This window comes from Juglans regia, chromosome 5 (genome assembly GCF_001411555.2).
Source record: "Juglans regia cultivar Chandler chromosome 5, Walnut 2.0, whole genome shotgun sequence".
Classification (NCBI taxonomy): Eukaryota; Viridiplantae; Streptophyta; class Magnoliopsida; order Fagales; family Juglandaceae; genus Juglans; species Juglans regia.
The window spans coordinates 555,019-582,847 of NC_049905.1; the positions used below are offsets into that span (position 1 = coordinate 555,019).

The following is a 27,829-nucleotide window of genomic DNA, read 5'->3' on the forward strand; positions in this document are numbered from 1 at the left end:
AATTTCTGGTTGGTCCCATTGGACTTCAATTTTCTTTTATTTTCCTTTTTTTAATTTTTTATATGTATTTAATACTGCTACTACATATAGTAAATCCATTGCCAGATTTAGAGAAAGGCAGATTGGGTGTTACTGTGTAGTTTGCCGTTTTAGGTAGAGTCCAAATAGTCTGTCTTGCCACTTTTAGAGTTGTTTTTGGTGTGAGAGGTCGATTTCACTCTTGGCTTCAAAGTTTTCAACTTTTGCCTTCTATATTTGCAACATTTTCTTCATTTATTGGTGTTTTTAAATCTTGCCACATTCCAATTTTAGAGAGCCAGTGGCCCTTTGGCTTTCAGATTTGTTTTCCAGGTCTTGTGTCTTCTGCTACATATAGCACTGATATACCAATATTAGATAAGGACAGTTATTTTATTTGAATTTATAAATATAGTGCTATTACTGATCAGGATGGCCAAAAAATTTAAAAATAATTTCATTTTATGTATCTATCCTTTCTTTCGCTCTAAATTCTAAATAATCGTAATCCGTGAATATAAACCGTCTGTCATTCTATTGGCTTTCAGCATAAACAACCTTTATTAAAGCATAATTGTTCCATTTAGAGGCTAATACTTAATGATTTCCACCAGATTTGCTTAAGTTTTTACTTAATTAACAAAAGATTTCCAAAGTTAGACGGGCTTGTTTGGATAATGAAATTAGATGAGTTGAATAAAATATTATTTTTTTATATTATTTTTTAAAATTTTAAACAAATTAAATTATTTATTATATTTTATGTAAAAATTTAAAAAAATTATAATGATGAGATGAAATAAGATAAAACCATCTCTATATCCAAATCCTTTATGTTTAATAAATATAATGGTAAATTTGTGTTTAATAAAGAGCATTATTCTAGTGAAAAATACCCCAGAGCATTAGCATTGGACTCATCAAATGAGTCCAATCTTCAAAATTTGATGATTTTAGTTTTAAAATCTTGGCATTGGATTCATCATATGCTCAAATGTCAAGCTTTTAGCTACAGTACATTCATCTTCATCTTCAAATTTGAAGACTCACTATTCACACTCTATAATCATTATTTTATTTATTTAAATTATTGTTTCTCAATTTTGAGCCACAATATATTTAAGTTAGGAAATAATAATTTAAATATTAAATTAAATTATTAATTAACATATAGTTAGTGTAATTGTCAAATATGAAAAAAATAAATTAAAAATATTATTATTAACGAAATAATATTATATTATTATTTTGATGAATCTAATAGTTAATCCAATGTGGAGTTATGGATAGAGAAGTTTTGGATTTATGAAAAATATGTACTTTTCATCAAATTTTGAAGATAAAAATGATGAATCCAATGCTAATGCTTATAGTGGACTCTTTGGCTGGCTTCATAAATACCATTAGTGCCATACTGACTCTGGTATTCATAATGGTACACCAGCCCCTCACATATTTAAAAAATAATATTTTAATAATATTTTATTTAATTTTTAACTTTTTATCTAAATTTATCTGTAAAAACAAACGAGGGATTAATAATCCTCTGATTAGTCTTTACCATCCAATGCAATGTCTCCTTGAAACTATTGCGCCAACTTTAGTTGAAATCAATCATTTCATTCGCACTCTTTAATTATTAAACCAAAACTTAGTTTATTTCATCACCTAAACTTTATAGATAATGTTTTTTTTACCTATCAGGAAAATATATTTCAGATAATTATATCCCAATGGGGCTAATAGATGTCATGCCTTCATTGCCTTGAGCTACTAGGCTACTCTTCTGGGTTTCCTTCGTTAATAAGATCATTTCCTTCCATTTAAGGAATCATTCTTTACATTTTGGATTGATGGTTAATCAAGAAAGGCTAAAAACCCCAATTGCATCAATACTTTTCCTCCATAACCACCGTGCCTAAATCATTGACAAGCCTGAAGATGTGTATGCAAAGCAAGAGAAACCATGCATGTCAACATTTTTTGTTCTAATATTAGAAATTGTACATTCAGATGCAAATAACATCTCCTACCTTTCAAATCTCACGAATTATACACAACATAACCGACCACAATCTTCAGAGGATATCAGTAGATGTCATTCATAAATTTGAAGCCACCAGCAACAATATAGGTGCTTTCAGTAATCGACATTACGCGCTCCGGAAGGTGATAATAGATGAGCATTATCTATTATCTGGCATATATCTTATGAACTACAGACCAGCAAAATGCAACTTGGTCCAGGAGGTGAGGAGGAGAATATTAAAGAACCACAATTTCTGACTCATTCAGGTTGTAATTAGCATTTAACCCCTTGAGTTTTATTAGATTTAGTATATATTGTGCAACCATACAACGGCTTGTAATTTTCATCTCTTCATCGTGTGAAGAAACAACAAATGAAACAAAGAAAATAATCATGTACCAAAAGAATACCACAGGTTAACCAAATTCATGTTCAATAAAACAATGACAGGACATAAAAAGAACACAATCTCACAATGGTTTCTCCGATGGGTATCGTTTTTTTTTTACTTATTTTTATTCTTCATATCTATCTCTAGCCTACAGTGTCATGTCGAAAAATAAAAAATAAAACGGATTGTCTAACCCTTTACAACCAAATCCAACGATGCTAATGACTAGTCCATGTTGTACATTTGGCACTGATAATCATTTAAACATATTGATGCATGCCAAGCATTGTAAACAGCTAAAGAATTACCTTATCAGTGCTTAACTGGTAAGGCTAAAAAACATCGTTTGTCAAGGGGAAGATGGGCATACTACTTAGCTCTGTTTCGTCCATCTTTTTACACACGTATATAAAGTGAGAATCTGGATCTTCCAAAACAAAGTCTACTGGTAGTAAACCCTCCTCAGTGGTGGGAACAGGCTCCAAGTATGACTTTGTTGTCAAACTAAAACTTCCAGGTCTCACAAATCCCGGTCTAGCTGTAGAAGGATGGTAACAAAAAAAAAATAACAAACAATAATTAAGGTTCCTTTCTTAAGGAATGGAAATTCATGCATATGACCTCAAAGAAATAATAAATAGAAATGGACAAGAAATTTCCATAAAGAAACTTAAATAGAGAGAAGAAAGCCATTTCTTATCATTTAGGAGACTATTATTATATTTGGAAAAGATAGGGATCGGTTCTCCATAGTCTCCCCACTCTTCTTATAAATATAACACCAATCTACTGCAATAAGGTGACACTTTCTTAGATTGTCTATGCTAAAAACCTTCCTTGAAATCACACAGTCGGTGTAGTCCCGGATTTCCACATGTTCCGCAATATAATTTACCAAAGAAATTTAATGTGTAGACCTCCACTCCAAACATGCACACACAAAGTCGATTAATTTTACAATGCACTGAAACTGAACACAAGGCTAAATTATATTAAGCAAAAGAGAAACAGAAGATAATTTTTTTTTTACAAGTACAAACATAAGAATTATAAAATTAACAATTCAAACCCTTGAGTTTATTTGCTACAGAATTGGCATGCATTTTGGATTTGTTAAAATGAAATAATCTTAAATATTTGAGAAGAAAGAGGATTAAATTTTAAGTATCACGTGTAAAAAGCCAAAGCCACTTAACTCCTTGCAACATCCACCATCCTAGAAAAAGTAAGAGATTAAAAACTGGAACAAAACAAAACCAACAAATATAATGTAACCAGGATTCACTACAATATTTAAAGAAAAATAAATAAAAAACAATCTGGATGCATGACAGGCTTCTAGACAATCAAAGGAACAATGAGAAACAACGATATTTGAATATATTCAAGCAAAGATAAAAAGAACTTACGTATGATGTACAACACAGTTTTCCATTTGTACATAGGTCGACTCAAATGTGGCATCCTCACTGTAGGATCACCATAGGTAATCTGCAGATGGCAAATTAGGAGTACGTCATGCATTATGAATGAGGAAATGGGCATTATGAATGAGGAAATGGGACAACAATAACCAAGTCTCATCTACAGGTATATGGTTACCAACATATAGATCCCTTCAGGTTTAAGAAGCCTACAAGCCAAAAAAAGAAGAAAAAATACCCAGTAAGGATATTTATAAATAAATTTATATATAAAAAATTGTAGATTCATATATTTATTTTGTAACAAATAATAGCCATAATTTTAGCTTTAAGGGTGATGACGTCTACAACCTACTCACTTCCCTAGCATTTGAGCAAAATTAATCGGAGCATCAATGCTACACTGAAAGTTAAAAGCACGAATGAAAGCTTTAGAGCATGCCAAACAATGAATTTGAGAAGTAAAGGAAACATTTTAACACCTATTATACCATCAAAGAATCAAGAGTTCCTAGCTCCAGGACCAGCAGAGTGCAAATGCCATGGTGATAACATAATATTAATATATAAAACACAAGTTTAGTTCAACAGGTTGAAACATTGACAAAGCACTTAATTAGGGGACAAATCCAAACCTTTATCAATGACACTATCAATTGATTCATCAGGGAAGAAGCTCATGTTCCTGACATCCATTTGCATATCTGTTGAGATTCATGAAGGAAAGTTGGCCACAAATTTTTGTGCTTACTCCAGAAAAAGTAATGTAAGATTGTATATAGAAATTCAAATTGTTGATCTTTTAAGAGGATACATTTCAGCTGAGGGGTGTTCTCATATTTTCTTCTCATCATGTCAATGGCCACTAATGAAATATCAATATTCATTATGTCTTCATATCCATCCTTGACCATGTCCTCTGACATAACTACAAGGTAACAAAATACTTCGTCTCAAAACAATATGACAAATTTTGGAAAGCAAAAATGTACATCAATGGATAGAATAAACATGCGATCATGTCCAAAATAAACGTGATCATGTCCAAAATAAACATGCAATGGTAATACACATTGAAAAATATACTAAAGAATAAATAGATGCTTACTGTGACAAAACAACATTTTCCTCAAAAAACATGTCTACCTGAAGTTACGGAAAAATTGCAAGTTATGAGTGAGCATTACAGTAGCCCAAAATAACCATGTTTGAAGGAACCTCTAGACCCTGTTTGAGCTGGTCTAGGAATGGGTTAGGGATTGGAAACCAAAGCTGGTTGGATTTAAGACAGCGTAAGGATGATGGTCTAAAGGCTTCCAAACCTGCCTAACTCTATGTAGTTGTATTGTTACAGGATTCTTACCTTTTAGTTATATTTTATGTGAACACCCAGATGTTAAGCTTATTTAATCAAATTCCCAATAATCCCGGATATTCACCGATTCCCAATTGTCTATCTGCATCTTGCTCCCATGGGAGTGGGATTTGGCGGTTGTCCAGTTTTGTGATTCTTAATATTCACTGCAAACCCCAAGTGGTTGGCTCAAGCGGTAAGGGCCTTGGTCTTTGTAGTATGTTACCTCTAAGTCTAAGGTTCAAACACTTGGGTGCAAACAATTTCTAGGGCCCATGCCACATTAGTGAAAAGCCAATGATTTACCCAACCTTGTGATGGGGACGATTATACTGTCTAGGGTTTGAAACATGTTGCATTTGCAAAGCTTCCGAGATTCCGAATCATAAAAAATGCTCACTATAATTATTGATCGCTGAAATGAAGTTTTTTTTTTTTTTATAAGTTGATTGCTGAAATGAAGTTATGATATTATTTGCAAAAGAACTATGTAGTATGTACCCGTCTCCACTTTGAAGTCCAATCATGACTAAAACCTCCAGAGGGTAAGAAACCAACAATAAGTACAAGAAAATAAAATACAACTTAGAATTTTATACTACTCAGGCCCCACATGTTTAAAGTGATTGGAAAGTTCAGATCAAAGTATCCAACTAACTCTTAAGAATTAAAACTTTTGTTCATTAGTTAATGTGGAGTTTTATATCATTCGCATAATCTAACCAACAGAGACCCACACCCTCTTGATTGCGAAGACAGAAACTTTTGAACTTTAAGCTTTTCTTTTTATTTCTCCAAAGTTGAAAAATCACACTTCATCCTATCTAGATAGTTTAAGTTCAACTGTAAATTGTTTGGGGAAAATACAAATAACCCCCTCAAACTACCACACCATTTGCAATCAGCCCCCCTAATATAATTTTGGATATCCCCCCCCCCCCCCCCAAACTACCAAAACAATGCAGTGTACCCCCCCCCCCCTCTCTCTTCCCTTTAAAATGCACAAATTACCCCTAAAAATCTTAAAAAGACAATATAGTCCTATCAAATTAAAAAAAAAACAAAAAAACAAAAGGGGACTAAAAAGATAAAAAAATACAATTTTTTTTTTGTTAAGTTTTTTTTTTTGGGTACTTTTAATGAAGGGTACATTGCAAATTTTAGGGGGGATGGTTGCCAAAATTGATAGTATAGGGCAGTGATGGCAATTTTTTTTAATAAGGTGCAATGGAAAATTAGGTAGTAGTTTGAGGGGATTATATGTATTTTTTCCAAAATTGTCTTCCGGGTCCTAAGTACTGAACAACCAATGATTTTGCACTTATTCCTCTTAAACTATCATGACAACCAAACAGAAAAAGAAAATTAAAAGAAGATCTGGAGTTTGATTCACAGAATTTGAATAATAAGCACAAAGGGACAGGGATTAAATCTGGCCAAATTACGGGTAAATTTTTCATCTTTTTTTTTTCCTCTCAAGTGTCGGTTCATAACTAATCTACACCTACAATTTAAGAAAATTTACTTTATTTCCTTTCTTTCCCAACAACCAAACATAGAAAAGTCAAAGAAAATCATAAAAATTCCAAGTCCAACATTACTCGCTCTTCTCACATTTCTGGCAAGCAAACGGATCAGGAAAACAGAGCGACTCAAATAGTCAACAACCCAAATTCCAAAAACGAAAATTTGTTCCTTCTCCTTTCTTTTCTCACAGTTTCCCAACAACCAGACGTAGACAAAAAAAAAATAGTTAAATATTGTTAAATTGGGTGCAAATTTTCGTTGGTTTCTTAAGGGCCCGTTTGTTTTCAGAGATGAGATGAGATGTGATGAGATGAGTTGAGATTAAAGTTAAAAAGTTGAATAAAATATTGTTAAAATATATTTTTTAATATTATTGTTGTTTTGGAATTTGAAAAAGTTGAATTGTTTATTTTATTTTGTGTGGGGATTTGGGAAAGTTGTAATGATGAGGTGAGATGAGATGAGATGGGATGAGATGAGATGTTTTTGGAAAACAAACAAGGCGTACAAAACAATCTACTCCCGCAATTTTGAGAAGATTTTTACATTTTTTCCTTTCATACGCTTCCTTTTCCATCAATGAAACATGGGGAAGTGCAAGAAAACCCTATATTCCAAAAACAAATTTCATTTCATTCCTCGCATTTGCAATGAATCAAACAGGGAAGAGAAAAAAAATCAGAGAATCATCCCAAATGTTGTCTCCTTTATTATCTTCTATCACAACTTCCCAGCAACCAAACAGATAAAAGTTGAAATCCAAATAGCAAAAAGAGGGAGGGGAAATTACCGGCATTGCCACAGCCGACCATGAGAACCCGAGAAGAGGTGGGGACGTACTTCCGAACGAAAGGATGGAGAGTAGTGTAGCGCTGGTACCAGTTGAAGGAGCTGCCCTCCTGGACGTACCGCGCGTCCCAATACTGAGCGTCACCATAGTTGTACGTGTTGCAGCTCGAAGTGTCCCTGTGCATGATTGTTAGCTTTGCAAGCAAATCTAATACCCTGGGGCTTGGGGGGTGGGGGGGGTGGTTTGGATCTATCTCCTGTGTGGTTGTTTTGCCTCGGGTGGGTGAGCACTATGCAAAGCAAACTGCAAAGTGGGGTTTGGCTTTGGAAGCTTCTGGTCTTGGCTTTTGGTTGTGAAAGTGACAAGAACGTTGCATGGTTATGATAGGCGGGTAGATTAACTAAAGTGAGCTCCATAGAAAGGATAGTTGGCCTTAACGACATTGTCTTGTGCAACGCAAGGATAGTTGGCCTCTACCATCTTCTATCCGCCCAGTAGACCTGGTAAAAGATTTCCAGAATCAGAGTTCGATCGCAGCTGCCCAAAAGTTTTTTGGGGAATCATGTTCCTTGCCCAACTTTCGACCCCTCCTACCATGCACCTTGACAAAATGAGTTCTTCACTTCGAAGCTGGCATGCAGCACACCCTCGATTTTATTAATTTATGAGAATGTTTGTTTTATAAAAAAACAAAAAATTTTAATTTATTTAGTAAATTAAATTTTATTAGGTCAATAAAAACAAGGTGTATTTTTGCACCAGCTTTCAGATAAAATTTTTTTGACAAGTTACCAAACATCAAAATGGCGAGTCTGGTCAAAGGTTGTCTGATTGATATAATCTACCATCTCCATCTCCAAAATAGAGATCTATAATTCAAAACCCCACTCCGACAGAGTAACGTGGAGACCAACTTTTTGATCAAGTAGTCAAATGGTCAAACTTTGAACTTGTCAAAAATACTACATTGGATTAACTAAAACGACGGATCAAAACTTTGAATTACAGTAAATTAGATGAGCCAGTCATATGTAGTGTGATACTGTTTACGGATCAAATGTATATTTTATTCCATTATTCCTGTCCAACTGTCTCTTCCTTTCTTTTGTATTTCTCTCAGACTCTCCATTTCTATCACCGTCTCTTATACACTCCATTTTCTCTCATCCCTCGAGCGATTGGCCAGAGCTTTGCTTTTCTCTATTTTGCAAGTGAAAATGAAGAAGGAAGCACAAGTTGGAGATGGGGGCGCAAGATGATGTTCTTTCGGTGGAGCTCCTAGCCCATCCTTCTTGGAAGAAATTGGTCTCTCTCTTTCTTACCGGAATAAATTATTCGACTATATTATTGCAGTTTTCAGCTTTCTCTTCCAGCACCTCATTGAAAGAAATTCTGATATTTTTTTGTTGTAGATTTTAGGGTTTCTCAAAATTTATATTCTATTATGCTTTTAGGTAAAATTTAGTCTACATTTAATTGCAATACTCAAATGAATTTATTCAAATTTTAAGTTAGTCTAACATCTAAACATTTAATTTTCAAATTATAAAATTTATTTCAACTCAAAATTTCCTTACACGTAAAATTTATAATTTTTTTTTAACTTAACACATATTTATACGTGGGATCAGCTTTTTTTAACTTTTCATAAAAAGTATTAAACTCATCTAATCATCCAGATACATTTTAAACTCAGTTTAGATAGGTTCCAAACTTTCACATAATTCATTTCATTTCTCAACTCGTTACTATTAATAAAGAACTGAATTCAACTCAACATCGAAACTGTGATTGCAAGACTCAACTAAGCTTAGCTGAGCTCAGTCTAATTTTAAGTTGAGTCTAATATCCAAATATTCAACTCTCAAATTATTAAATTCATCCTAACTTAAAATCTTCTTCCACGTAAGATCCATAAATTTGCTCAACTTAACACATATTTATACATAGAACCTATAACTTTTTTCAATTTTTTATAAAAAGTATTCAATTTATTTTAACATTCAAACACACTTTAAATTTAATTTAGATAAATTTCATATAATTCATTTCATTATTTAATTCATTACTATTTATAAATAGCTCAACTCAACTATGTCTAAACAATAATTTTGTTAACCTCGTAACCATGCGAAACAAAGATGTCTCCAGCAGATCCTCACACGTGCAAACTTCCATGCCATCTTCCCATGCAGTGCCACTTGTCCCCCTACCTCTCTTGTTGCCTATGTGTCAGCCACCGCCATTACTTTAAAAAACCAGCAAATTCACCTTGATGATGATCTCTCTAATTTCCAACTTGGAAATTAGAGGCCAAAATAAGATATATCAGTCTAATAGACAGTGTAGATCAAAATGGAAAAGAAAGATCAAGATCAGTCTAATGGAGAAGTGAACAGAAACAGTAGTATTGAGAAAACGACAGAAAAAGAACAAGCTAGAAAATAGAATGATGATCAAGAGACCCCGCTTCCTATAATGGCTTTGAATCACGTGTCCAGACTTTGCAGAAATGTGAAGGAATCCATTGATTTCTACACCAAGGTTCTTGGGTTCGCTTTGATTGAGCCTCCTCAAGCTTTTGACTTTAATGGTGCTTGGCTGTTTGACTATGGAGTCGGGATTCACTTGTTGCAATCCAAAGATCATGATCAAGATAGGCTACCTAATGATCAATCTGATCATCATGATCACTTGGATCCCATGGATAACCACATATAATTTCAGGTCATGCTGGAAAACTATTTCATCTTCCTTCCTTACTTTTCAGATTTAGTTTGGCTGTATATGTGAAGAGGAGTGTCGAGGATGAAGAAAACGGGATGGCCATTGACCAACTCTTGATGTTCAACGACCCATATGGGTTCATGATCGAAATACGTAAATTTGAGAATCTGAAGCTTGTCCCAGCAGCTGGTTCCTTGGGTAAAATAAAGCGCTTCCTTTTGATAGGCACAATCCGCCTGTCGAAATGGAAAGCCAGCATAAATAAGATCATAGATTAATGGAATTATCGGACTACGATCAATTTGTCAGTACTCAGGATATATATATATATATATATATATATATATATATATATATATTAGTAACCTTTTTCCAAATTGTGTTAATCAAATTCAACATAATATATATGGACTTCTTTCCAAATTGTGTTGATCAAATTCAACGTATTATGGACTTATGATGTTTATACATAGGGGAGGGGACTGCTACGTCCATTGAGACATTGAGAATTCTACGTGTAACTTTTTTTTCTTTTTTTATTTAACATTTTTCAGTTTTTTAAAAATATTTTAAAAAATTTACAAAATCATTAAAAAAATATTTATTTAATCATTAAATAAAAAAAAAGTGCAATTAGTACCCACATTCGGTGTTAAGACTAGTATTTTTCTTGTATACATGTGTGTGTGGGATGTGTATATATATTGAACCTACAATCATATGGTATAAATGGTGTATAAGTTTTTGCAGATCGTAAAAAATTAACTAACTAGCAATCACATTTTTTATATATAAAAATAGTTGATATGGAAATTATTTTAACATATCCTGTATTTCCGAACAAGAGAATAATTCTTTAGAACAATTTTAGAAAAAGATACATAATTTCAACATTATTCTCTTCCGCTAAACCAATTAATAAACCAAGATAAACATAATGTACGCTAAATTTAAGTTGATAATTATGTTTAATTATGAGATACTGTTTGAATAGTGAGTTGAGATGAAATTTAAAATTTAAATAAAATATTATTTTTTAATATTATTATTATTTTAAAATTTAAAAATATTAAATTGTTTATTATATTTTGTATATAAAATTTAAAAAATCATAATAATAAAATGAGAGGAGACGAAATACTTATTGTATCCAAATTGGGCGTAAAGCAAGTTAGAGGTGTAGGAGCATTTTAGTCATTCAACACATTTGATCTCGTTTACTTTCATAAAACTTCTCACATTATTTAATCTAATAATTATAATTTTTTAAAATTTTTATATAAAATAAAATAAATATTTTAAAATTTTAAAATAAAAATAATATTAAAAAAATATTAAAAAAATATTTTATTTAATTTTTAATTTTTCTCTTAATTCATTTTATCGAAGAAAACAAATTAGTCTTAGAAAAAAAGTAAAAAGAAAAATGAACATTGCATGATACATGTCACTCTATGATTGGATCTCGGACGATTCACATAGGTCTCCTCTCTACAACCTCCAAAACGCAAAATGAAATAACTAAGAACGACAATTGAAAATATAATCCCAAGCCAAAAAGAAAAAGAGGTGGGAGGGAGGGAGAGAGAGAGAAAAGACAGTCTCTCACACATACATCTCCCTTCAGATCAGATCGTAAGATATCCACGCTTCCAAAGAATCCAAACCCTAACTTCTCTAGTTTTCCCCCCATTACTTTTTTCCCAGATCCACTTTCTCGGTTCAATTCATCTCTCCCTCTCTATAGAACAGATCATATATATCTTTATTTGGTAGGGATTTGAATTTTGATTGGTGGACTAGGGCTTGTGAATTTGAGGCAAATGGCGTCTATAAAGGGGGTAAGTAGATCGGCGTCCGTCGCTTTGGCACCGGACGCGCCGTACATGGCGGCGGGGACCATGGCGGGGGCCGTGGATCTGTCGTTCAGCTCATCAGCCAGTCTCGAGATATTCAAGCTTGATTTCCAGTCCGAAGATTGGGAGCTGCCTCTTGTTGGCGAGTCGCCGAGCTCTGAGCGCTTCAACCGCCTCTCTTGGGGCAAGGCCACTGCCGGATCCGCTTCCGAGCAGTTCTCGCTCGGTCTTATCGCGGGTGGACTCGTCGACGGAACCATTGATATCTGGAACCCCCTCAGTCTGATCCGGTAATTGACCTGGAAATATATATTGAATTGGTCTCAGGGAGTTTGTGCTTAATAGTGAAGCCGAATTTGTATTGGACGTTCATTGTTTCACCAAAATTTAATAAATAATAATTGATCCACCCAGTCAAAGTAGAGAGTAGTTAGTATCGAATTGAGTTGTATTGATGTTGGATATTTGATTTGACTTGTATAGGTTGAGGGGGTTTCGGCTTCCAGTGAATTGGAATGTGGGTTATTCTCCCCATTTTGTTACCTTTTTGAAATCAAAGCAGAGTTTGCAGTTCGGAGGCAATTTTTAGTTTGGTTTCTTAGTCATCAAAATAATGCAAAATTTAATCAATTGTACGCAGTCAGATGATAGATAATTTATAATTTTGACGTGCTCCCAAGGGTTATTTGAGGTTTTTTTTTTAATATGGTAGTTGGCATCTGTGAATCATGCGTCTGATGTGATTAGAATTTGTTGTTAGAAATACATGATTTTCCCAGAAACCGGAACAGAATGTAATTTTTGAATTTGTGATTTGACTTGAGGAATGTTTGTGATTTAAAAATGAATGGTGATAACTTGCTGATTTAGCTCATGAGTAACAGAGGGAAGGGTTATTGGTGCTGGTGCATTTTTTTGTTAGAACATGTTTGAAAGGAATCGTTAGGGCCTTTTGTTGTGTTTTCCGGACTCTTGAGTTATTGTGTGAATCAACTACTACATAATTGTGCTGTTTTAGGATAGTTTTTGCCTTCTTTTTTTCATAATTGCATAATTTTCTATTTCCTTCTCTTCTTGTGTACACGGGCTTTGCCTATTTCATTCATATCAATAAAATTTACCTCTTACTTATAAAAAAAAAATTTCTATTTCCTTCTTTTCCCAGTCCTGAAGGAAATGAAAATGCTCTTGTTGGACATCTCTCACGGCATAAAGGGCCAGTAAGTATTGTACTTATGCATTATATTAGCCGTGTCTTTGTTGATGTTATTTCATCCTTGAACAGATTTGATGATTGCAAGTCATGCTTTATTGAGCATTTTCTTTTCTATTTCAGGTGCGTGGTCTTGAATTTAATACCATCACACCAAACCTACTTGCATCTGGGGCTGATGATGGTGAAATTTGCATATGGGATTTGGCAAACCCTGCAGAACCTTCTCATTTTCCACCCCTAAGGGTATGTAGTTTAGTTGATTATGCCCAGTTTATCCATTTTGGATGATTTAAAATTCGAATTCAACCCAACTCTCTCTCTCTCCCTCTCCCCTTATATTTTAGTCATGGAGAATTAAAATTTACCCAGTCAGGTAATAATGTTCTGAGAACTTTCTGCAGGGTGGCAGCTCAACTGCGCAAGGAGAGATTTCGTGCTTATCTTGGAATAGCAAGGTTCAACATGTATTGGCATCCACTTCATATAATGGGACAACTGGTGAGGAAGGAAAATGTTATTCAAATTATTTGTTTTCTATTTCATGTCGTCTGTGATGTAATTTTTTTTTTTTTTTTTTTTATCTCTAGTGGTTTGGGACCTAAAGAAGCAAAAGCCAGTAATAAGGTAATCTTTTCGCTATTAATGTGATGTTTCCTGTGTGCTTGCGCTCGCATTTTTTTAAGTGCTGCAGTCTGATATGATTCCTGGGGCAACCTTTCTAAACATCTCACATAGCCTCTTTCAACTTGCAGCTTTTCGGACCCTGTTAGAAGGAGGTGCTCTGTTTTGCAGTGGAATCCTGATTTTGCTACTCATCTTGTTGTTGCATCAGATGAAGATAATTCACCTTCTGTTAGGGTATTGATTTTGCGACTGATGGTGCTTTTTGTGGTTTTTTTTTTGAGGTTATGTTGTTGGAAAAATAAATGTTCTGGTCTCTAATTTATTGTAATGCTTGTCTAAGCAGCTGTGGGATGTGCGGAACGTAATGTCACCTCTTAAAGAGTTCACGGGACATACTAAAGGTAATGACACTGATAGGATTTTCTTTTAACTTTTGCATTTCTTTTAAAAATTTTGAATTTATCATGCAAGTAGTAGACTATGAGTGAATGAACTTTCCTATATAAGGCCTGCTGTCTTTGACATTTTGTTTAGGTTATCCAATATGTTGTGGTTCCTCTCCCTCATTCCTATGATATTGAATCTCATAGAGTGGACTGGTTTTAGTTACAATTGGTGTAGCTCTGTCATTTTATACCACTTGGTAACATCTGACTATATTAATATTTTGCCAAGTCTACCATTGGATGGCATATCCTCCATGTGCTTGTCTTGCATTTGAAATTTCATATCATTCATTGTCATTTACTAAAGAATAAAAAAACTGCTCACTTAATGTACTTTTAAATTATAAAAAGACTATAACTCTGTGCAATGTAGTTCTTAATTCTCAATTTTTATGTTATTGTACTTGGGCTATGCCTAATTACGTGGTTTAATAAATTTCTTATAAATTTTATTTTATTTTTTTATGTTATTTTCCAAGTATGATGTGCTTCTAGAGGTCATATATCTAATGGCTGGTTTGCAATGGTATTGATATTTTGAGAATTTATTAAGTGTTGCAATATGTGAGAGCTATTAAGTAGTGAAATATTTAAAAGAGTTACATCAGGTATAATGTGAAACTAACGTGCATATTTATACATGCACACACATTATATCTCAATGAGTAGGGTGGCTATGTAAGCAGGGTCAACTGCAAACTTGTCAAAGAAATTGACTCGACATGATTATTGAAGTTTTCCAAGCCAGAGTCTGATTCTTATGATTGATATAGTTTGATTGTGAAATTTGCACCCTAATTTGACTTTAAGGTGGCGTTTGGATAATGAGTTGAGATGAAAGTTGAATAAAATATTGTTAGAATATTATTTTTTAATTTTATTATTGTTTTGGGAATTGAGAAAGTTGAATTAGTTATTATATTTTGTTTGAGAGTTTGGGAAAGTTGGAATGATGCGATGATGAGATAAGATGAAACATTTTCACTGTCCAAACGGAGCCTAAATGGCATTAAAAAGATTTTCCACTACTGGAAGAATACATGTTTACTGATTGTTGCTTTATTATATATGTAAATGGATGCCATATACTTTTTTTGATTGGCACCAGGTGTCTGGGAATAGCGTCTTGACTAATCCCGGGGATGCCACATACTATATTATAATACCTTTTGTTTTGTAATTTCTTACTTGTATAAAGGTTCAAACTCATATATGTGTTTCTTGTTGCCATTGAGTGTGAAGTAGTTTTACTTTCAACGATACAATAATTGTTTTAGCTAAGCTGTTCCCGTACTTTCCAACATCCAAATGTATCATAATCGTTTTTGTTTTGCCATGCTTGCTTTTGATATTTTGTGCCTTTTTGGCATATGTATTACACCAGGTGTAATTGCAATGGCATGGTGTCCCATTGACAGTTCCTATTTGATTACTTGTGCCAAAGATAGTCGGACTATTTGCTGGGACACTGTTTCTGGTGAGGTATGAAGTTTGCCTTCTTACCATGACCCCATATTTTTTAAATTTATTTTAATAAATCTCCTCCTATTATGATTTTTATCCTGGATTGTGGTTTCAGTGGAGAATACTTTGCACCATGTTGATGCTTTATTTTAGTTTTGACTTAGATTGTCACTTATGAAAAAAACTTTTGACTCAGATTGTATGTGAATTGCCTGCTGGAAACAACTGGAATTTCGATGTACACTGGTATCCAAAGATACCCGGGGTCATATCGGCATCTTCTTTTGATGGAAAAGTCGGCTTTTATAACGTTGAGGTATCTACCTATTTTATTCTCATGGATCTGTGTTAAAGGTTTTGCTTTATTTGAGTCACATTACAACCGATGACAAATTGGGTACAATTACAACAGAAGCAAGTTGAGAAAGTGATGAACATTTTTATTTTTGATTAGTAAATAAGTATCTTTATTGAATAGAATGAAACTAGGTAATGCCCAAGTACACAAGAAGTATATAAAGTGAGACACCTAATTACATTCTAGTGAGTTGAAAAGAAGATAGAAACTCATGGACATTCCCACCCTTAAATACAATAGCAGAAAACCACTGTAAAAGAGAGAGTATAAAAAAATTCCAGATTTCCCCCACTGCACGCTCCTTGTTGTTAAAACACCTATCATTCTTTTCCGACCATAGACACCACATTAAGCACAAATGTATCATTCGCCACAATGCTGCCAGTTGAGCGCTATTATGCCTCCTGTTTCAGCACGCTAGCAATTCCATCACACTCTTAGGCATGACCCAACTCAGCCTGGCTCTAGTAAGGATACCATCCCATAACTCCCCAGCCACCTCACAATGTAAAAGCAAATGATCTATTGATTCTTCATTTTTTTTATCCATGTTATATGCCGTTTTAATCTAAGCGGGCTTTTGCACGTGGAGCAATGTTTCTATGGAAACTTGGTCTTGAAACTACTTAGGTTGCGTTTGGTTGCATGACTCAGCTGAACTAAGTCTAATTTTAAGCTGAATCTAACATCCAAACATCCGACTCTCAAATTACTAAACTCATCTCAACGCAAGACCCCTCCTTATGTGTGGGATCTACAACCTTTTTCAACTTAACACATCTTTATACGTGGGACCCACAACCTTTTTCAACTTCCCATAAAAAATACTAAAGTCACCTTAACATCCAAACACACTTTAAACTCAGTTTAGATGGGCCCCCATAACTCTCTTTATTACTCAACTTACTATTATTCATAAATAACTGAGTTCAGCTTAACATCCAAACACAACCTAAAGATTACCAAGACGGTTTTATGATATTATTAATATTTTCTTTTATTGGTTTCTCTACCTTGGTAGAACTGGTTGACTCATTTGTTAAATGGCTTACCTCTAAGTCTTCTTTTGTTTCCATCTTTATTAATGGGTTTTACTTATCCTTTTCCAGGGTTGCAGTCGGTATGGTGTTGGAGAGAATGTGTTTGGTGCAGGTAATGCATGTTTTACGGATTAGGTGTCATGAACTATAGTATCAGATTTCACATAGTGGTTGATAGTGTACTGGTTCTAGGGCTTATGTGCACTAACTGTTGGCCACCTCCTTAAAAATCACCCCTCCCCAAGAAAATGGGATAGAATGTTTTCCCTGATATGTTAGACGCGTTAGTTATTAAATAGTTCAGATCAGAGGAAGTGGGCTTTGTCTTGGATTTCTGTCTTCAACTCATCTATTAATCCTTTCTCAAAATTTTAGGATTGTGTTGACAAGTAAGGAATATGACATGTGTATTGATCGTTAAGCCTTTTTTGGTGTATTAGGAAGGGTCTTGATAAAGTAAGTATACACACAGTATCAATGCATACATAGGTGTTGGCCTTTGTTCTAAATGGAACTTCTGGGCCCATTAAGGGAGTTATTTTACCAATCCAAAAAAAAGGAATAATATTCTTGAATTTACATTGTTGGAGTGCTTTGAGGTAACATACACTTGAACAGGTTTATTTATTTATTTTGTTCAAATAGTTTCTTGTTAGAACATTTATTCAGTTCAATCTAATATGTTCATTTCATCTGAATTTTTAAACTTTCTATTTTAGGTTTGATTTTCTGTTCCTTTAATCAGTTTGTTTAAGCAAGTTTTGTCATTTTTAAATAGGATTAGGTTTAAAAATAATCAAGAAAAGGAAACAAAGGTATCATCAAAGTAATTTTAATTTACATCAGATACACATAATTAGAGAAAGGAGATCAAGGAAATCTTGGAAGCTAAAACTAGAGAGACTTGGGTGGGCTGCCACAACGTTTGACTTTTAATGGGTAATTTCTGCAGATCATTAGTTAGTTAGTAGCGATTTCATGTAGGGAAGAAAAAAATTATGCATCCTAAGAAAGGATTTGTGGACTGATGCAGCAAATAAGTACTGATATGTATCCCCAGCAGCCCCCCCATTCCAAAGAATAAAAAAAATCCTCTGCTGCTAAGTTCTTGTAACTCATTGTAGTGCCTGTGAAATTCAATATCCTAGTAGCTCTTTTTACATCAGTCTCTTCTGTGCAGGTCCTCTGAGGGCTCCAAAATGGTATAAACGTCCTGTTGGGGCATCTTTTGGCTTTGGTGGCAAGCTTATGTGGTTTTGCCCTAGGTCCTCTCCTGCAGGTGTTCCAGCTGGTGGTTCAGAGGTATCTCTATTGATCAGTACCTCTTTGTTTTGTTAGGAATTAGGATTTTCTTTTTCATATTTTCCCTCTTTGTACAGGTTTATGTGCACAACTTAGTTACTGAAGACAGTTTGGTTGGTCGATCGTCTGAATTTGAAGCTGCAATACAAAATGGTGAAAGGTCTTCGTTGAGGGTACTGTGTGAGAAGAAGTCACAAGAATCTGAGTATGTTACCTGTACTGGGGAATGGATTATTTTTATTATTTTCTTTTTCTGCAATAAGAAACCTTAATAAGTTTATTTAATAGAGCGGAGGATGACCGAGAAACTTGGAGCTTCTTGAAGGTTATGTTTGAAGATGATGGGACAGCTAGGACAAAGCTTCTTGCCCACCTTGGTTTCAGTGTACCTACTAATGAAAAAGAGAGTGTCCAAGATGCTCTCTCCCAGGAAGTAAATGCACATGGACTTGAGGATGTTGTGGCGGAGAAGGTTGGATTTGGGGATGATAAAGAAGCCACCATTTTCCCTACTGATAATGGGGAAGACTTCTTCAACAATATCCCTAGCCCCAAGGCTGATACACCTTTGTCAACCTCTCATGATAATTTTGCTATACCGGATGCTGTGGATGGTTTGGAACAATTGCAACAAGAACCAGATGGAGTTGGGGAGAGAGTTGACCCTACATTTAATGATGGTGTCCAACGTGCTTTAATTGTTGGAGATTACAAGGGGGCAGTTGCACAGTGCATATCTGCAAATAAAATGGCTGATGCTTTAGTTATTGCCCACGTTGGTGGTCCATCTTTGTGGGAGAGCACTCGCGATCAATACTTTAGGACGAGCCATTCACCTTACCTAAAGGTAGTTCGAATATTCATCTTGAAGAGCCTTTTTTATCCTTTGATAAGTTAAGAAATATCTTGAAGAGCTTCATATTTAACTTAATGAACATATCAATCCTTGTAAAGGGATCAGAGACAGATATACCAGTCCATCTCGTCAATCTTTTATTTGTTATGGATTTTGGAGGACTCTCATGGCATGCTTCATTTTCACTTTCAGGTTGTTTCTGCTATGGTGAACAATGATCTCTTGAGCATTGTTAATACTAGACCCCTGAAGTTCTGGAAAGAAACCCTTGCTCTTCTCTGTAGTGTAAGTTTCATAACTCTTAATAAATAAAATGTTTTGTATTGTGATATGGCAACACATTCTTATAGTAGGTGTATTTGAATGAATTTTTTTTATTACTATACAGAAAAAATTACATTGCTGAGCTTTTGCCCCATCATTATCTTCATTGTTTTGGAGTTTTAGGACTTGATCGGACACTTAGGGGTGGTTTGGATAGTGAGTTGCGATGAGATGAAAGTTAAGTTGAATAAATATTGTTAGAATATTATTTTTTAATATTATTTTTGTTTTTGGATTTGAAAAAGTTAAATTGTTTATTGTATTTTGTTTGGAAGTTTGGGAAAATTGTAACAATTAGATGAGATGAATTGAGATGATTTTTGTATCCAAACAAGTCCATAGAATATCTCAGAATATTTGTGAATAGTAATGAAATGATTTGAGTTAAAATGTTTTATTGGTTTTTGGGAAATGAGAGAGAAAGTTAAATAAAAATATTATAGTTAAAAAAATTGTTTGAATATAATTTTTGTTTTGAAATTTGAAAAAGTTGTATTGTTTTTTGTGTTTTGTTTTGAAGTTTGTAAAAGTTGTAATGATTAGGTAATAATTAGATGAAAAACTGAAGATTTGAAATTGAAAAGTGTTTTGTGTTCTAGTGATGTTTGGGAAGGAAATATATGAAAATATCTGAAAATACTTGAAAATATCTTGTTACACAAAAAAGGCCTTAATGTGCATTATTCACACTGCAGTTTTTCTTATTTCCATGTACACATTTGCAGATATTATATCCATTCTTTTATCCGCCCCATGTACTTGACTCTGCCTATTTTCTATCCTCAACAAAATTATAATTTACCAATCAAAATAAATAAATAAATAAATATAGAGATACATCCTTGCATGACTTGCCCCACTCCCCCAATAGCTGCATTTAGTTTCATGAATATCTGGAATGTGTTTTCTTTGGCATTTTTTGGACTAACTAATTTGTTTAATTTGTCTGAAATTATGGCTATTACTTAGTTGTAATTATATGAAATAGTTTCAAGCGGAAGTAATATTTATTGATCAAGAAATTATTGCATCAAGTACAATCAATTTTTGCTTTTAATTAATCATCTTCAGTTAACAGTTTGCACAGAGAGATGAATGGACTGTGCTCTGTGACACACTTGCTTCTAAGCTCTTGAATGCTGGTAACACGTTGGCCGCTACTCTTTGTTATATATGTGCTGGAAATATTGATAAAACTGTGGAAATCTGGTCGAGGAGTCTTCAAACTGAGCATGAAGGGAAATCCTATGTCGATCTTCTTCAGGTTAATTTCATTAGTTTGAGAGGTTCAGTTATGCATGTATTGCCAGAAAGCTTATTTTTCCCTTTTCAATTATTTTATTAGGAATTGATGGAAAAGACGATTGTCCTTGCCTTGGCAACCGGGCAAAAACGATTCAGTGCATCTTTGTGTAAGCTTGTTGAGAAATATGCTGAAATCTTAGCAAGCCAAGGGCTTTTAACAACAGCCATGGAGTACCTTAAACTTTTGGGCTCTGATGAATTGTCACCAGAGCTTGTGATCTTAAGAGATCGCATTGCATTGTCTACAGTACCTGGTATGAGCTTTTGGTAATATCTTTGATGTAGTGTTTGAACCCCCTTGGTTGCTGGATGAAATTCTCTCATTTTTTGTACATATTTTTGGCATATGTTATTTTTCATTTTATTTTGTAAAACACTCTCCTATTCTTCCTTTTGTTATACTGCTGTTTTGCCTGAAGTTATATATATAAATTTGTCATTTTTCAATATGATCGTATTTGTTTCTGGACTAATTCATATCACAAGGTTGTAGCAATTGGTATTTTTCCAATGACATTACTGATGAAGCCATTTGTAGCTTGAGTTCTGTTGTATATAGCGAGGATGTTCATTCTTACCATCTTCTTTTGTTGAATGAAAAATTGTCATAGTTATATGTTCTAGCATATTTTGATTTTCTAAATCATGAGCTTACCCGTGAGTTTATAATGTGGCATTTGGATGTTCTTCAATAATTTGTTTGTTGGCGACAACACTCTAAATTTTTAGGAAATGGCTGGTGGAGTAATGCCCTAGTCTAGTTTCTATTTTGGTGGTTTTTATGGGCTAGGAACGGGATACTTCCTTTTATGTAACCAATGGCCCAGGTTACCTTCTGATGGAACCAAAAATAAGAAAGCAAATTTCAGTTTACAATTTAATCATTACTCAACCAAAGTTTTATATACCAATCATCTATCTGTTTTTAACCTACAATGTTAAATATTTCAGAATCTGGTACATGAGAGCAGTGTGGTGGACCTACGGACCTATGTTTATCTAGGGAAGGGGGGGGGGGGGGGTTTGGCACAATTTTTTGAAAAGTCAAAATATACTCTAGTTTTTAATCATAATTTTATAAATATAGAAAATTGCTCCCTTATAATTCCCATATGCTCTGCAAAATTTTATAAAATTCCAATATGCTTAGAAATGTCTCCAATTTTTTTCCTATAGTCCCAGAATTTTGTATAATTTTTATGAGAAATGATAGTTGCAGTCGTGAGTGCGTAAGCGCCGTGCAATCACTTTGAAAAAAGTGAATAAATACGGGACCTACATGAAAAAATAATAATTTTTTAATAGTGGATCTTTTTTTTCAAAGCGATTACACGGCGTTTGCACACTCCACGACTGCATGTAGCATTACTCAATTTTTGTATGCTATTTAATTTCAAGAGTGTGGTCTCACCAAAATTAAATCAAAACTAAGTTTAGGAGAAATAATAAACTTATTAATATAGATCTCAAAGTTTTTTGTTTTAAAACATTAGGTTTCTTAATATGGAATCCAAAGTAAAAATACAAGAAAAATCATTTAAGGTTGGTGATTTATATGGAAAATAGTTGAGAAGTTTTATCCTCTAGAGTCACTTCATTGAACAAGAAAAAACTTATTTAATGTCTCTATTATAGTATTATAGCTTAATGTGACACGAAAATATTTAGAGTTTATATGAAACTTAATAAACTAGCTTACATACTAGAATGAAAGATGACATTATAAAAGATCACTTGATAGTTTCTATGAAGCAAATAAATTCTAAATATTTCATTACAATAATAATAATGAATGAACATTATTTCATGAAACATTATCATCAAAAATCTGAAACATATATTAAGACGTATTTTTAGAATTTATTTCTACGTGTATGTTGCAAATTATCGAGATCTAATTATATATATAGTTATGTTTTTATGATTGTTGAATCTCAATGTGTAACACTAGAAAATTTGGCCCTCCCCTCAGAAAAAATGCTGTTCTGCCACTGCAGGAGAGTAACATCAATAAGTAAGCAATTGGGTTTTGGCCACCCCCACCCCTAAGACTAGCTTGCTATACTTGAGTTGTTATAATGGAGAGTAGTTTTCACTGATGGTGCCTCGGTCAAAGGTGCCTCGTACGCTTTGGTGTTGAGGTCATTGGCGGGTAGTCCGGCCGAGAATAGCTCCGTGGCGGAAGGAAAGGGTAAGGCACTTATAGGAGACAAAGGCTGTCAGGTGACATTGGGAGAAGTGGAGGGGGTCTTGTGGGTTGTCAAAACTCAATTGACGGGAATTATGGAGTATGTGAGAGATCTCATGATTAAAGTGGATAAGGGGTTGGACCTAGTCATGGGTTTGGGTGGCTGGTCGAAAACGGACGAGGGGAGGGGGGGTGGGCGATGGTAGATCCTACAGGTTTGAAGGCCTTAAGGGCACTGGCAAAGGGTGTTTTGACGCCGTCACAAATAGGGTCGTTGGACGCCGGTGTCACTTAGGACATTGGCAGCTTGTCGTTTGACGGCCCTCAGTCACCAGTTGCAAATGGGGTTGATATTTTTTTCCAGGGTTCACTTTCAGTTGAAGATGTGGGTCCTTCTAGAGTTGAGTACTTTGGAAGAAACAAACGAGCCTCTTTTAGAAGATGAAAATGGGGTAATAGAAGGTAGTGCTTCCCTTACTTGTTCTATGCCTCCTAAGGGAGCATTATGGTCTGAAAAAGTGGTACAAAAAGGATCGTCGGGGGGTGGAGCACATACAAGCAATGTCCTCGTCTATGGAGGGGAGGAACCTTTAATGGTGATAACAACAATGGATAGCAACCTTATAGCTGTTGAGGAGGTTCGAGATTTGAATTCAGGAAATGGCGGGGAGGAAATTATGAATTTGTCGTTGGTGCCTTGTGAGGAGAAATGTCTAGGGTCGGGAGTGTAGTTGGGTACTATGTATGGGGATAATGTTGTTCTTTTGGTTTCTCTTCTTCCGATAAACAATATAGCGGGTTCACCATTGGATTGGGTTCTGTGTAAGGTTAATGAGATTCAGCATATCGTGCGATTGTGGTGAGCCACTCGCTAGAAACCAAATCAAGTTTTAAGAAAAGTAGGGACTTAAAGTGTCTTTCTTGGGCAATCAACTACGACGCTAAGGGTGGTAGCTCAAGTCGAGGGAAGACTAGATGGAGGGCATTATGAAGACGTTCTTATAAAGGGAGTTTCGGGTGGAGTATTAGTCTTAAGGGAAACAAGGGGTTGGGGTTAGGGAGGTGTGTTCTATTCCAATTCGGGTTTGGTGTATTTTGGGTAGTTTTTCACTTGCTTTTTGGGTCATTAGGAGCTCTCTAGTATGGGTTAGGTGTTTTCTTGTATACATCTAGTGTACTTGGTTACTCCTATTGATATATATATATATATAATATTTTTACTTGTCAAAAAAAAGTTTTCACTGATGGAAATAATTGCCCACAAGCCACATGCATGAAGTAAGATAAGGGGAATTAAACCCAAGATTTCTGGTTTCTTTTCCATTGCCAGTCGACTGGTGCTTGTATAAAAATATCTGGAAAGAGTAATGATACACCTACAACTCTTTTACAATTATTTTACAACCCATGTTACAATCAACCAATGCAAATTTGCAATTTTGCCACTTCTTTAAAAATGAATTTCAATTTTACAAAGCTACCCTCTATTCATATAGAGTTGTAAAATAGTTAGAAAAGAGTGGTAACTTAATCATTTTCCATATTGAATAATCAGATGGTTAACTTCTCTCTTGATTAAGCTATTTTTTGTGGAGCCTACCCTCTCATATTGTCTTCTCTTTTGCCTCCATATTTAGTTTCAATTTATGAATTTCTTTTACATTTGTTGCAGAGAAAGAAGTTGTTGAAAACTCTCAAACACTAAGTCCAGCAGTATATGGTGCTGATCAATCCAATTTTGGCTTGGTTGATACCTCTCAGTCTTATTATCAGGTACTCTATTCATGAATCTCTCTCTCTCTCTCTCTCTCTGTTTGTGTGTGTGTGTGTGTGTGAGAGAGAGAGAGAGAGAGAGAGAGTGTGGTTTCAGATGCTGTTTAATTGCCAACTTTGTTTTGCTACTTCGAGGGTATTCTTATGTGTGTTTTTCCAATGATGTTTGCTGCTTAGGAAACAGCAACATCACATATGCAACCAAGTGTTCCTAGCAGTCAATATGGTGGGAATTATCAACATCCTTCTGGTGCTCCTTATGGAGGGGGATATGGTGCTCCTGGCTCATATCAGCCACCAAATTTATTCCTTCCATCCCAGACACCGTCTCAGGTAGTTTGTGTTATGGCTTCAGGCTTCAGGCTTCATCAAGTACTTCTAGCATATTTTCATTTTGTTTCTATTTATATTCACACCCTTATGGCTGGATGTAGTTCATATATAAATCTTCTGAATTGAGCTTGATCCCTCTATTGCCTGTGTCATAGTGTGTAAAGTTTATTGTTGCCTGTCATTTAAGAAACTTATAGCATTCAGCATGTTAATTTTGTTGTCTCTAAATAGTCATATTATGTGAGTTTTATGACCTTTTTTCCTTCCCACCAGCCAAATTTTCCCGCACCTCCTGTCGCCACTCAACCTGTTGCTAGGCCCTTTATTCCTGCAACTCCTCCTGCACTGAAAAATGCAGAGCAATATCAGCAGGCCACATTGGGTTCTCAGTTGTATCCTGTATGCAGATATACTTTTGTTCTCTCTCTCTCTCTCTCTCTCTCTCTCTATATATATATATATACACATATCTTAAAATTTTTTGCATGTGTTTCAGGGAACCACTAACCCTGGTTATCAACCTATTCCACCTGGGATTGGTCCGGCTGCACCTGTTACATCACATCCGGGCTCAGTTCCTGGCCATAAAATGCCACAGATGGTAGCTCCCTCCCCTCCCCAAAAGGGATTTATGCCAGTTAATTCGGGGCTTGCTCAAAGACCTGGGATGGGGTCACTACAACCACCCAGTCCTACTCGGGCAGCATTGGCACAACCAACTGTTACACCTGCTGCTCCACCACCTACTGTACAGACAGTCGATACTTCAAATGTTCCAGGTAGTTTGTTATATATGATATTTCACTTAATTCAACGAGGCCTCCCTAGACCTGAAGGTCCCCTGGCTCTCAATGATTCCATGATTCTTTGAATTACACATTAGTTTACTTTCACATTTGGCTTACTCCAAACTCATCAAACGAAAACATACAAAGAACAGTGGGGATTGCCCTCGGTTAAAATACAAGGAAGCAAACAAGTATCTTGTAACTCTTGAATGGCCTTTTAAAGTCCTTTCATGCCTCCTGAAAGTTGTTTTATTTTTCTTCAATTTTGGATTCATTTAGTGTGCTGATGTTAATTTTATATAGGTTTTTAAGCTATGTGCATTCTTATTCACCCATTTCCTGCTAACTTTGTGGTTGTTATCACTTAATTCCCCCAGTCCACCAGAAACCTGTCATTGCAACATTGACAAGACTTTTCAATGAGACATCAGAAGCGCTGGGTGGTTCACGTGCAAATCCAGCCAAGAAGCGTGAAATAGAAGACAATTCCAGGAAATTAGGTGCCTTGTTTGCAAAACTCAACAGTGGGGACATATCCAAAAATGCTGCTGATAAGCTTGTTCAGCTCTGCCAGGCTTTGGACAATGGAGATTTCAGTACTGCTCTTCAAATCCAGGTACAGCTCTATATGATTCATTAACTTATAAAAAAAAAAAAAAAAAAAAACATGTGATAGCAAGTTCTAATTGTTTTTCTTTTGTTTCGTCCTGGTTCAGGTACTTCTTACAACTAGCGAGTGGGACGAGTGCAACTTCTGGCTAGCTACACTAAAGCGAATGATCAAGACTAGGCAGAACGTGAGATTGAGCTGAAGAAGGTGCGGATTCCTTCTAGTATCCGATAATTGGATAGGTAACATTTTGCATTGAGTGGGTTAAATCTGCTTGGGCGATAATCATTTCTTCAATGTACACAAGAATGGCTTCTTTAGAGTGCTATTTTTGGATGCTGTTAGTGGAGATAGTTCTCAGGACATTGATAGAATGGTGCCGATTGTTTTTTATTTAATACTGGTAGTAGTTGGAAATAGTTTTTCTTTTCTTCTTCTTTTTTTTTTTTTTTGTTGAATTCTAAAAATTCATAGATGCTTTACCTTTCCTTTTTGAATGTTTTCAGTCTTTCAGTGAGCTGGTACAAGCTGTTTTCTGTTGTCACCTAGTGTCCTTATTTTGGCCACAAAAAATTGTACCACCTTTGTGATGTTATTATTAATAGAAACGCACAGTTTTGAATAATAATATAACATGTTTCGTTGAGATCAGTGGCATTTGAATGTAATTATTACGTTTATTATTATTATCTGTTCTTTAATATCAAGGTGTCGTCTAACAAGGCCTTTTTTTTTTCTTGTTTTCTGCCTCTTCTGTGGTGAGGTATTCTGCAATGAAGCAGTATCCGTACTAAAACCTGTCCCCCTTGTGTATTGAACCTAAAATCTCTTACCGGGTAGGGGGAGAGATGTTGCCCGGACTACATTTGTCATATCCAAGTTGATTTTGAATTTGAGAAAAGACAATCAGCGTCATAAATCCTTGAGGCTCTTTATTTTAGACCCCTGACAGTTCCTTCAAAATGAGGGTTAGAGTGGACCTAAATAATTAGTTAATCAAGGTATCCATTTTTTGAGATTTTTTATCAATCAGAATTCAGACTCTTTATAGAGATTCCTATACTCACTTCAATTTCTCTTTTAATG

The 27,829-nt window shown here is 34.8% G+C and overlaps 3 protein-coding genes across 4 annotated transcripts; 2 read left to right on the top strand and 1 right to left on the bottom strand.

The window, feature by feature from the left end:
• Window positions 1-2,770: 2,770 nt before the first annotated feature.
• On the bottom strand, window positions 2,771-7,717 carry LOC108988466 (eEF1A lysine and N-terminal methyltransferase-like). Its single transcript, XM_018961743.2, has 8 exons — window positions 7,534-7,717; window positions 4,677-4,790; window positions 4,498-4,566; window positions 4,354-4,373; window positions 4,222-4,265; window positions 4,041-4,071; window positions 3,848-3,929; window positions 2,771-2,976 (listed from the first exon to the last, which is right to left on the bottom strand). The coding sequence occupies exons 1-8, from the start codon at window positions 7,715-7,717 to the stop codon at window positions 2,771-2,773; spliced, it is 750 nt and encodes a 249-aa protein (XP_018817288.1).
• Window positions 7,718-10,011: 2,294 nt separating this feature from the next.
• LOC108987275 lies at window positions 10,012-10,538 on the top strand. The gene is made up of 2 exons (XM_035690326.1): window positions 10,012-10,193; window positions 10,304-10,538. The coding sequence occupies exons 1-2, from the start codon at window positions 10,012-10,014 to the stop codon at window positions 10,536-10,538; spliced, it is 417 nt and encodes a 138-aa protein (XP_035546219.1).
• Window positions 10,539-11,828: 1,290 nt separating this feature from the next.
• On the top strand, window positions 11,829-27,389 carry LOC108988474 (protein transport protein SEC31 homolog B-like). Of its 2 annotated transcripts, none has more exons than XM_018961748.2 (22): window positions 11,829-12,406; window positions 13,282-13,336; window positions 13,453-13,575; window positions 13,734-13,830; window positions 13,920-13,956; window positions 14,085-14,190; window positions 14,300-14,357; window positions 15,787-15,884; window positions 16,063-16,182; window positions 17,334-17,376; window positions 18,445-18,566; window positions 18,644-18,771; window positions 18,855-19,413; window positions 19,615-19,707; window positions 20,825-21,010; window positions 21,092-21,305; window positions 24,912-25,012; window positions 25,190-25,348; window positions 25,619-25,744; window positions 25,842-26,124; window positions 26,511-26,749; window positions 26,850-27,389. In XM_018961748.2, the coding sequence occupies exons 1-22, from the start codon at window positions 12,084-12,086 to the stop codon at window positions 26,943-26,945; spliced, it is 3,366 nt and encodes a 1,121-aa protein (XP_018817293.2). In that variant the 5' UTR covers window positions 11,829-12,083; the 3' UTR covers window positions 26,946-27,389. The 2 variants fall into 2 exon arrangements, with proteins under 2 accessions (XP_018817293.2, XP_018817298.2); XM_018961753.2 differs by having other exon boundaries at window positions 11,830-12,406; window positions 25,190-25,345.
• Window positions 27,390-27,829: the final 440 nt, after the last annotated feature.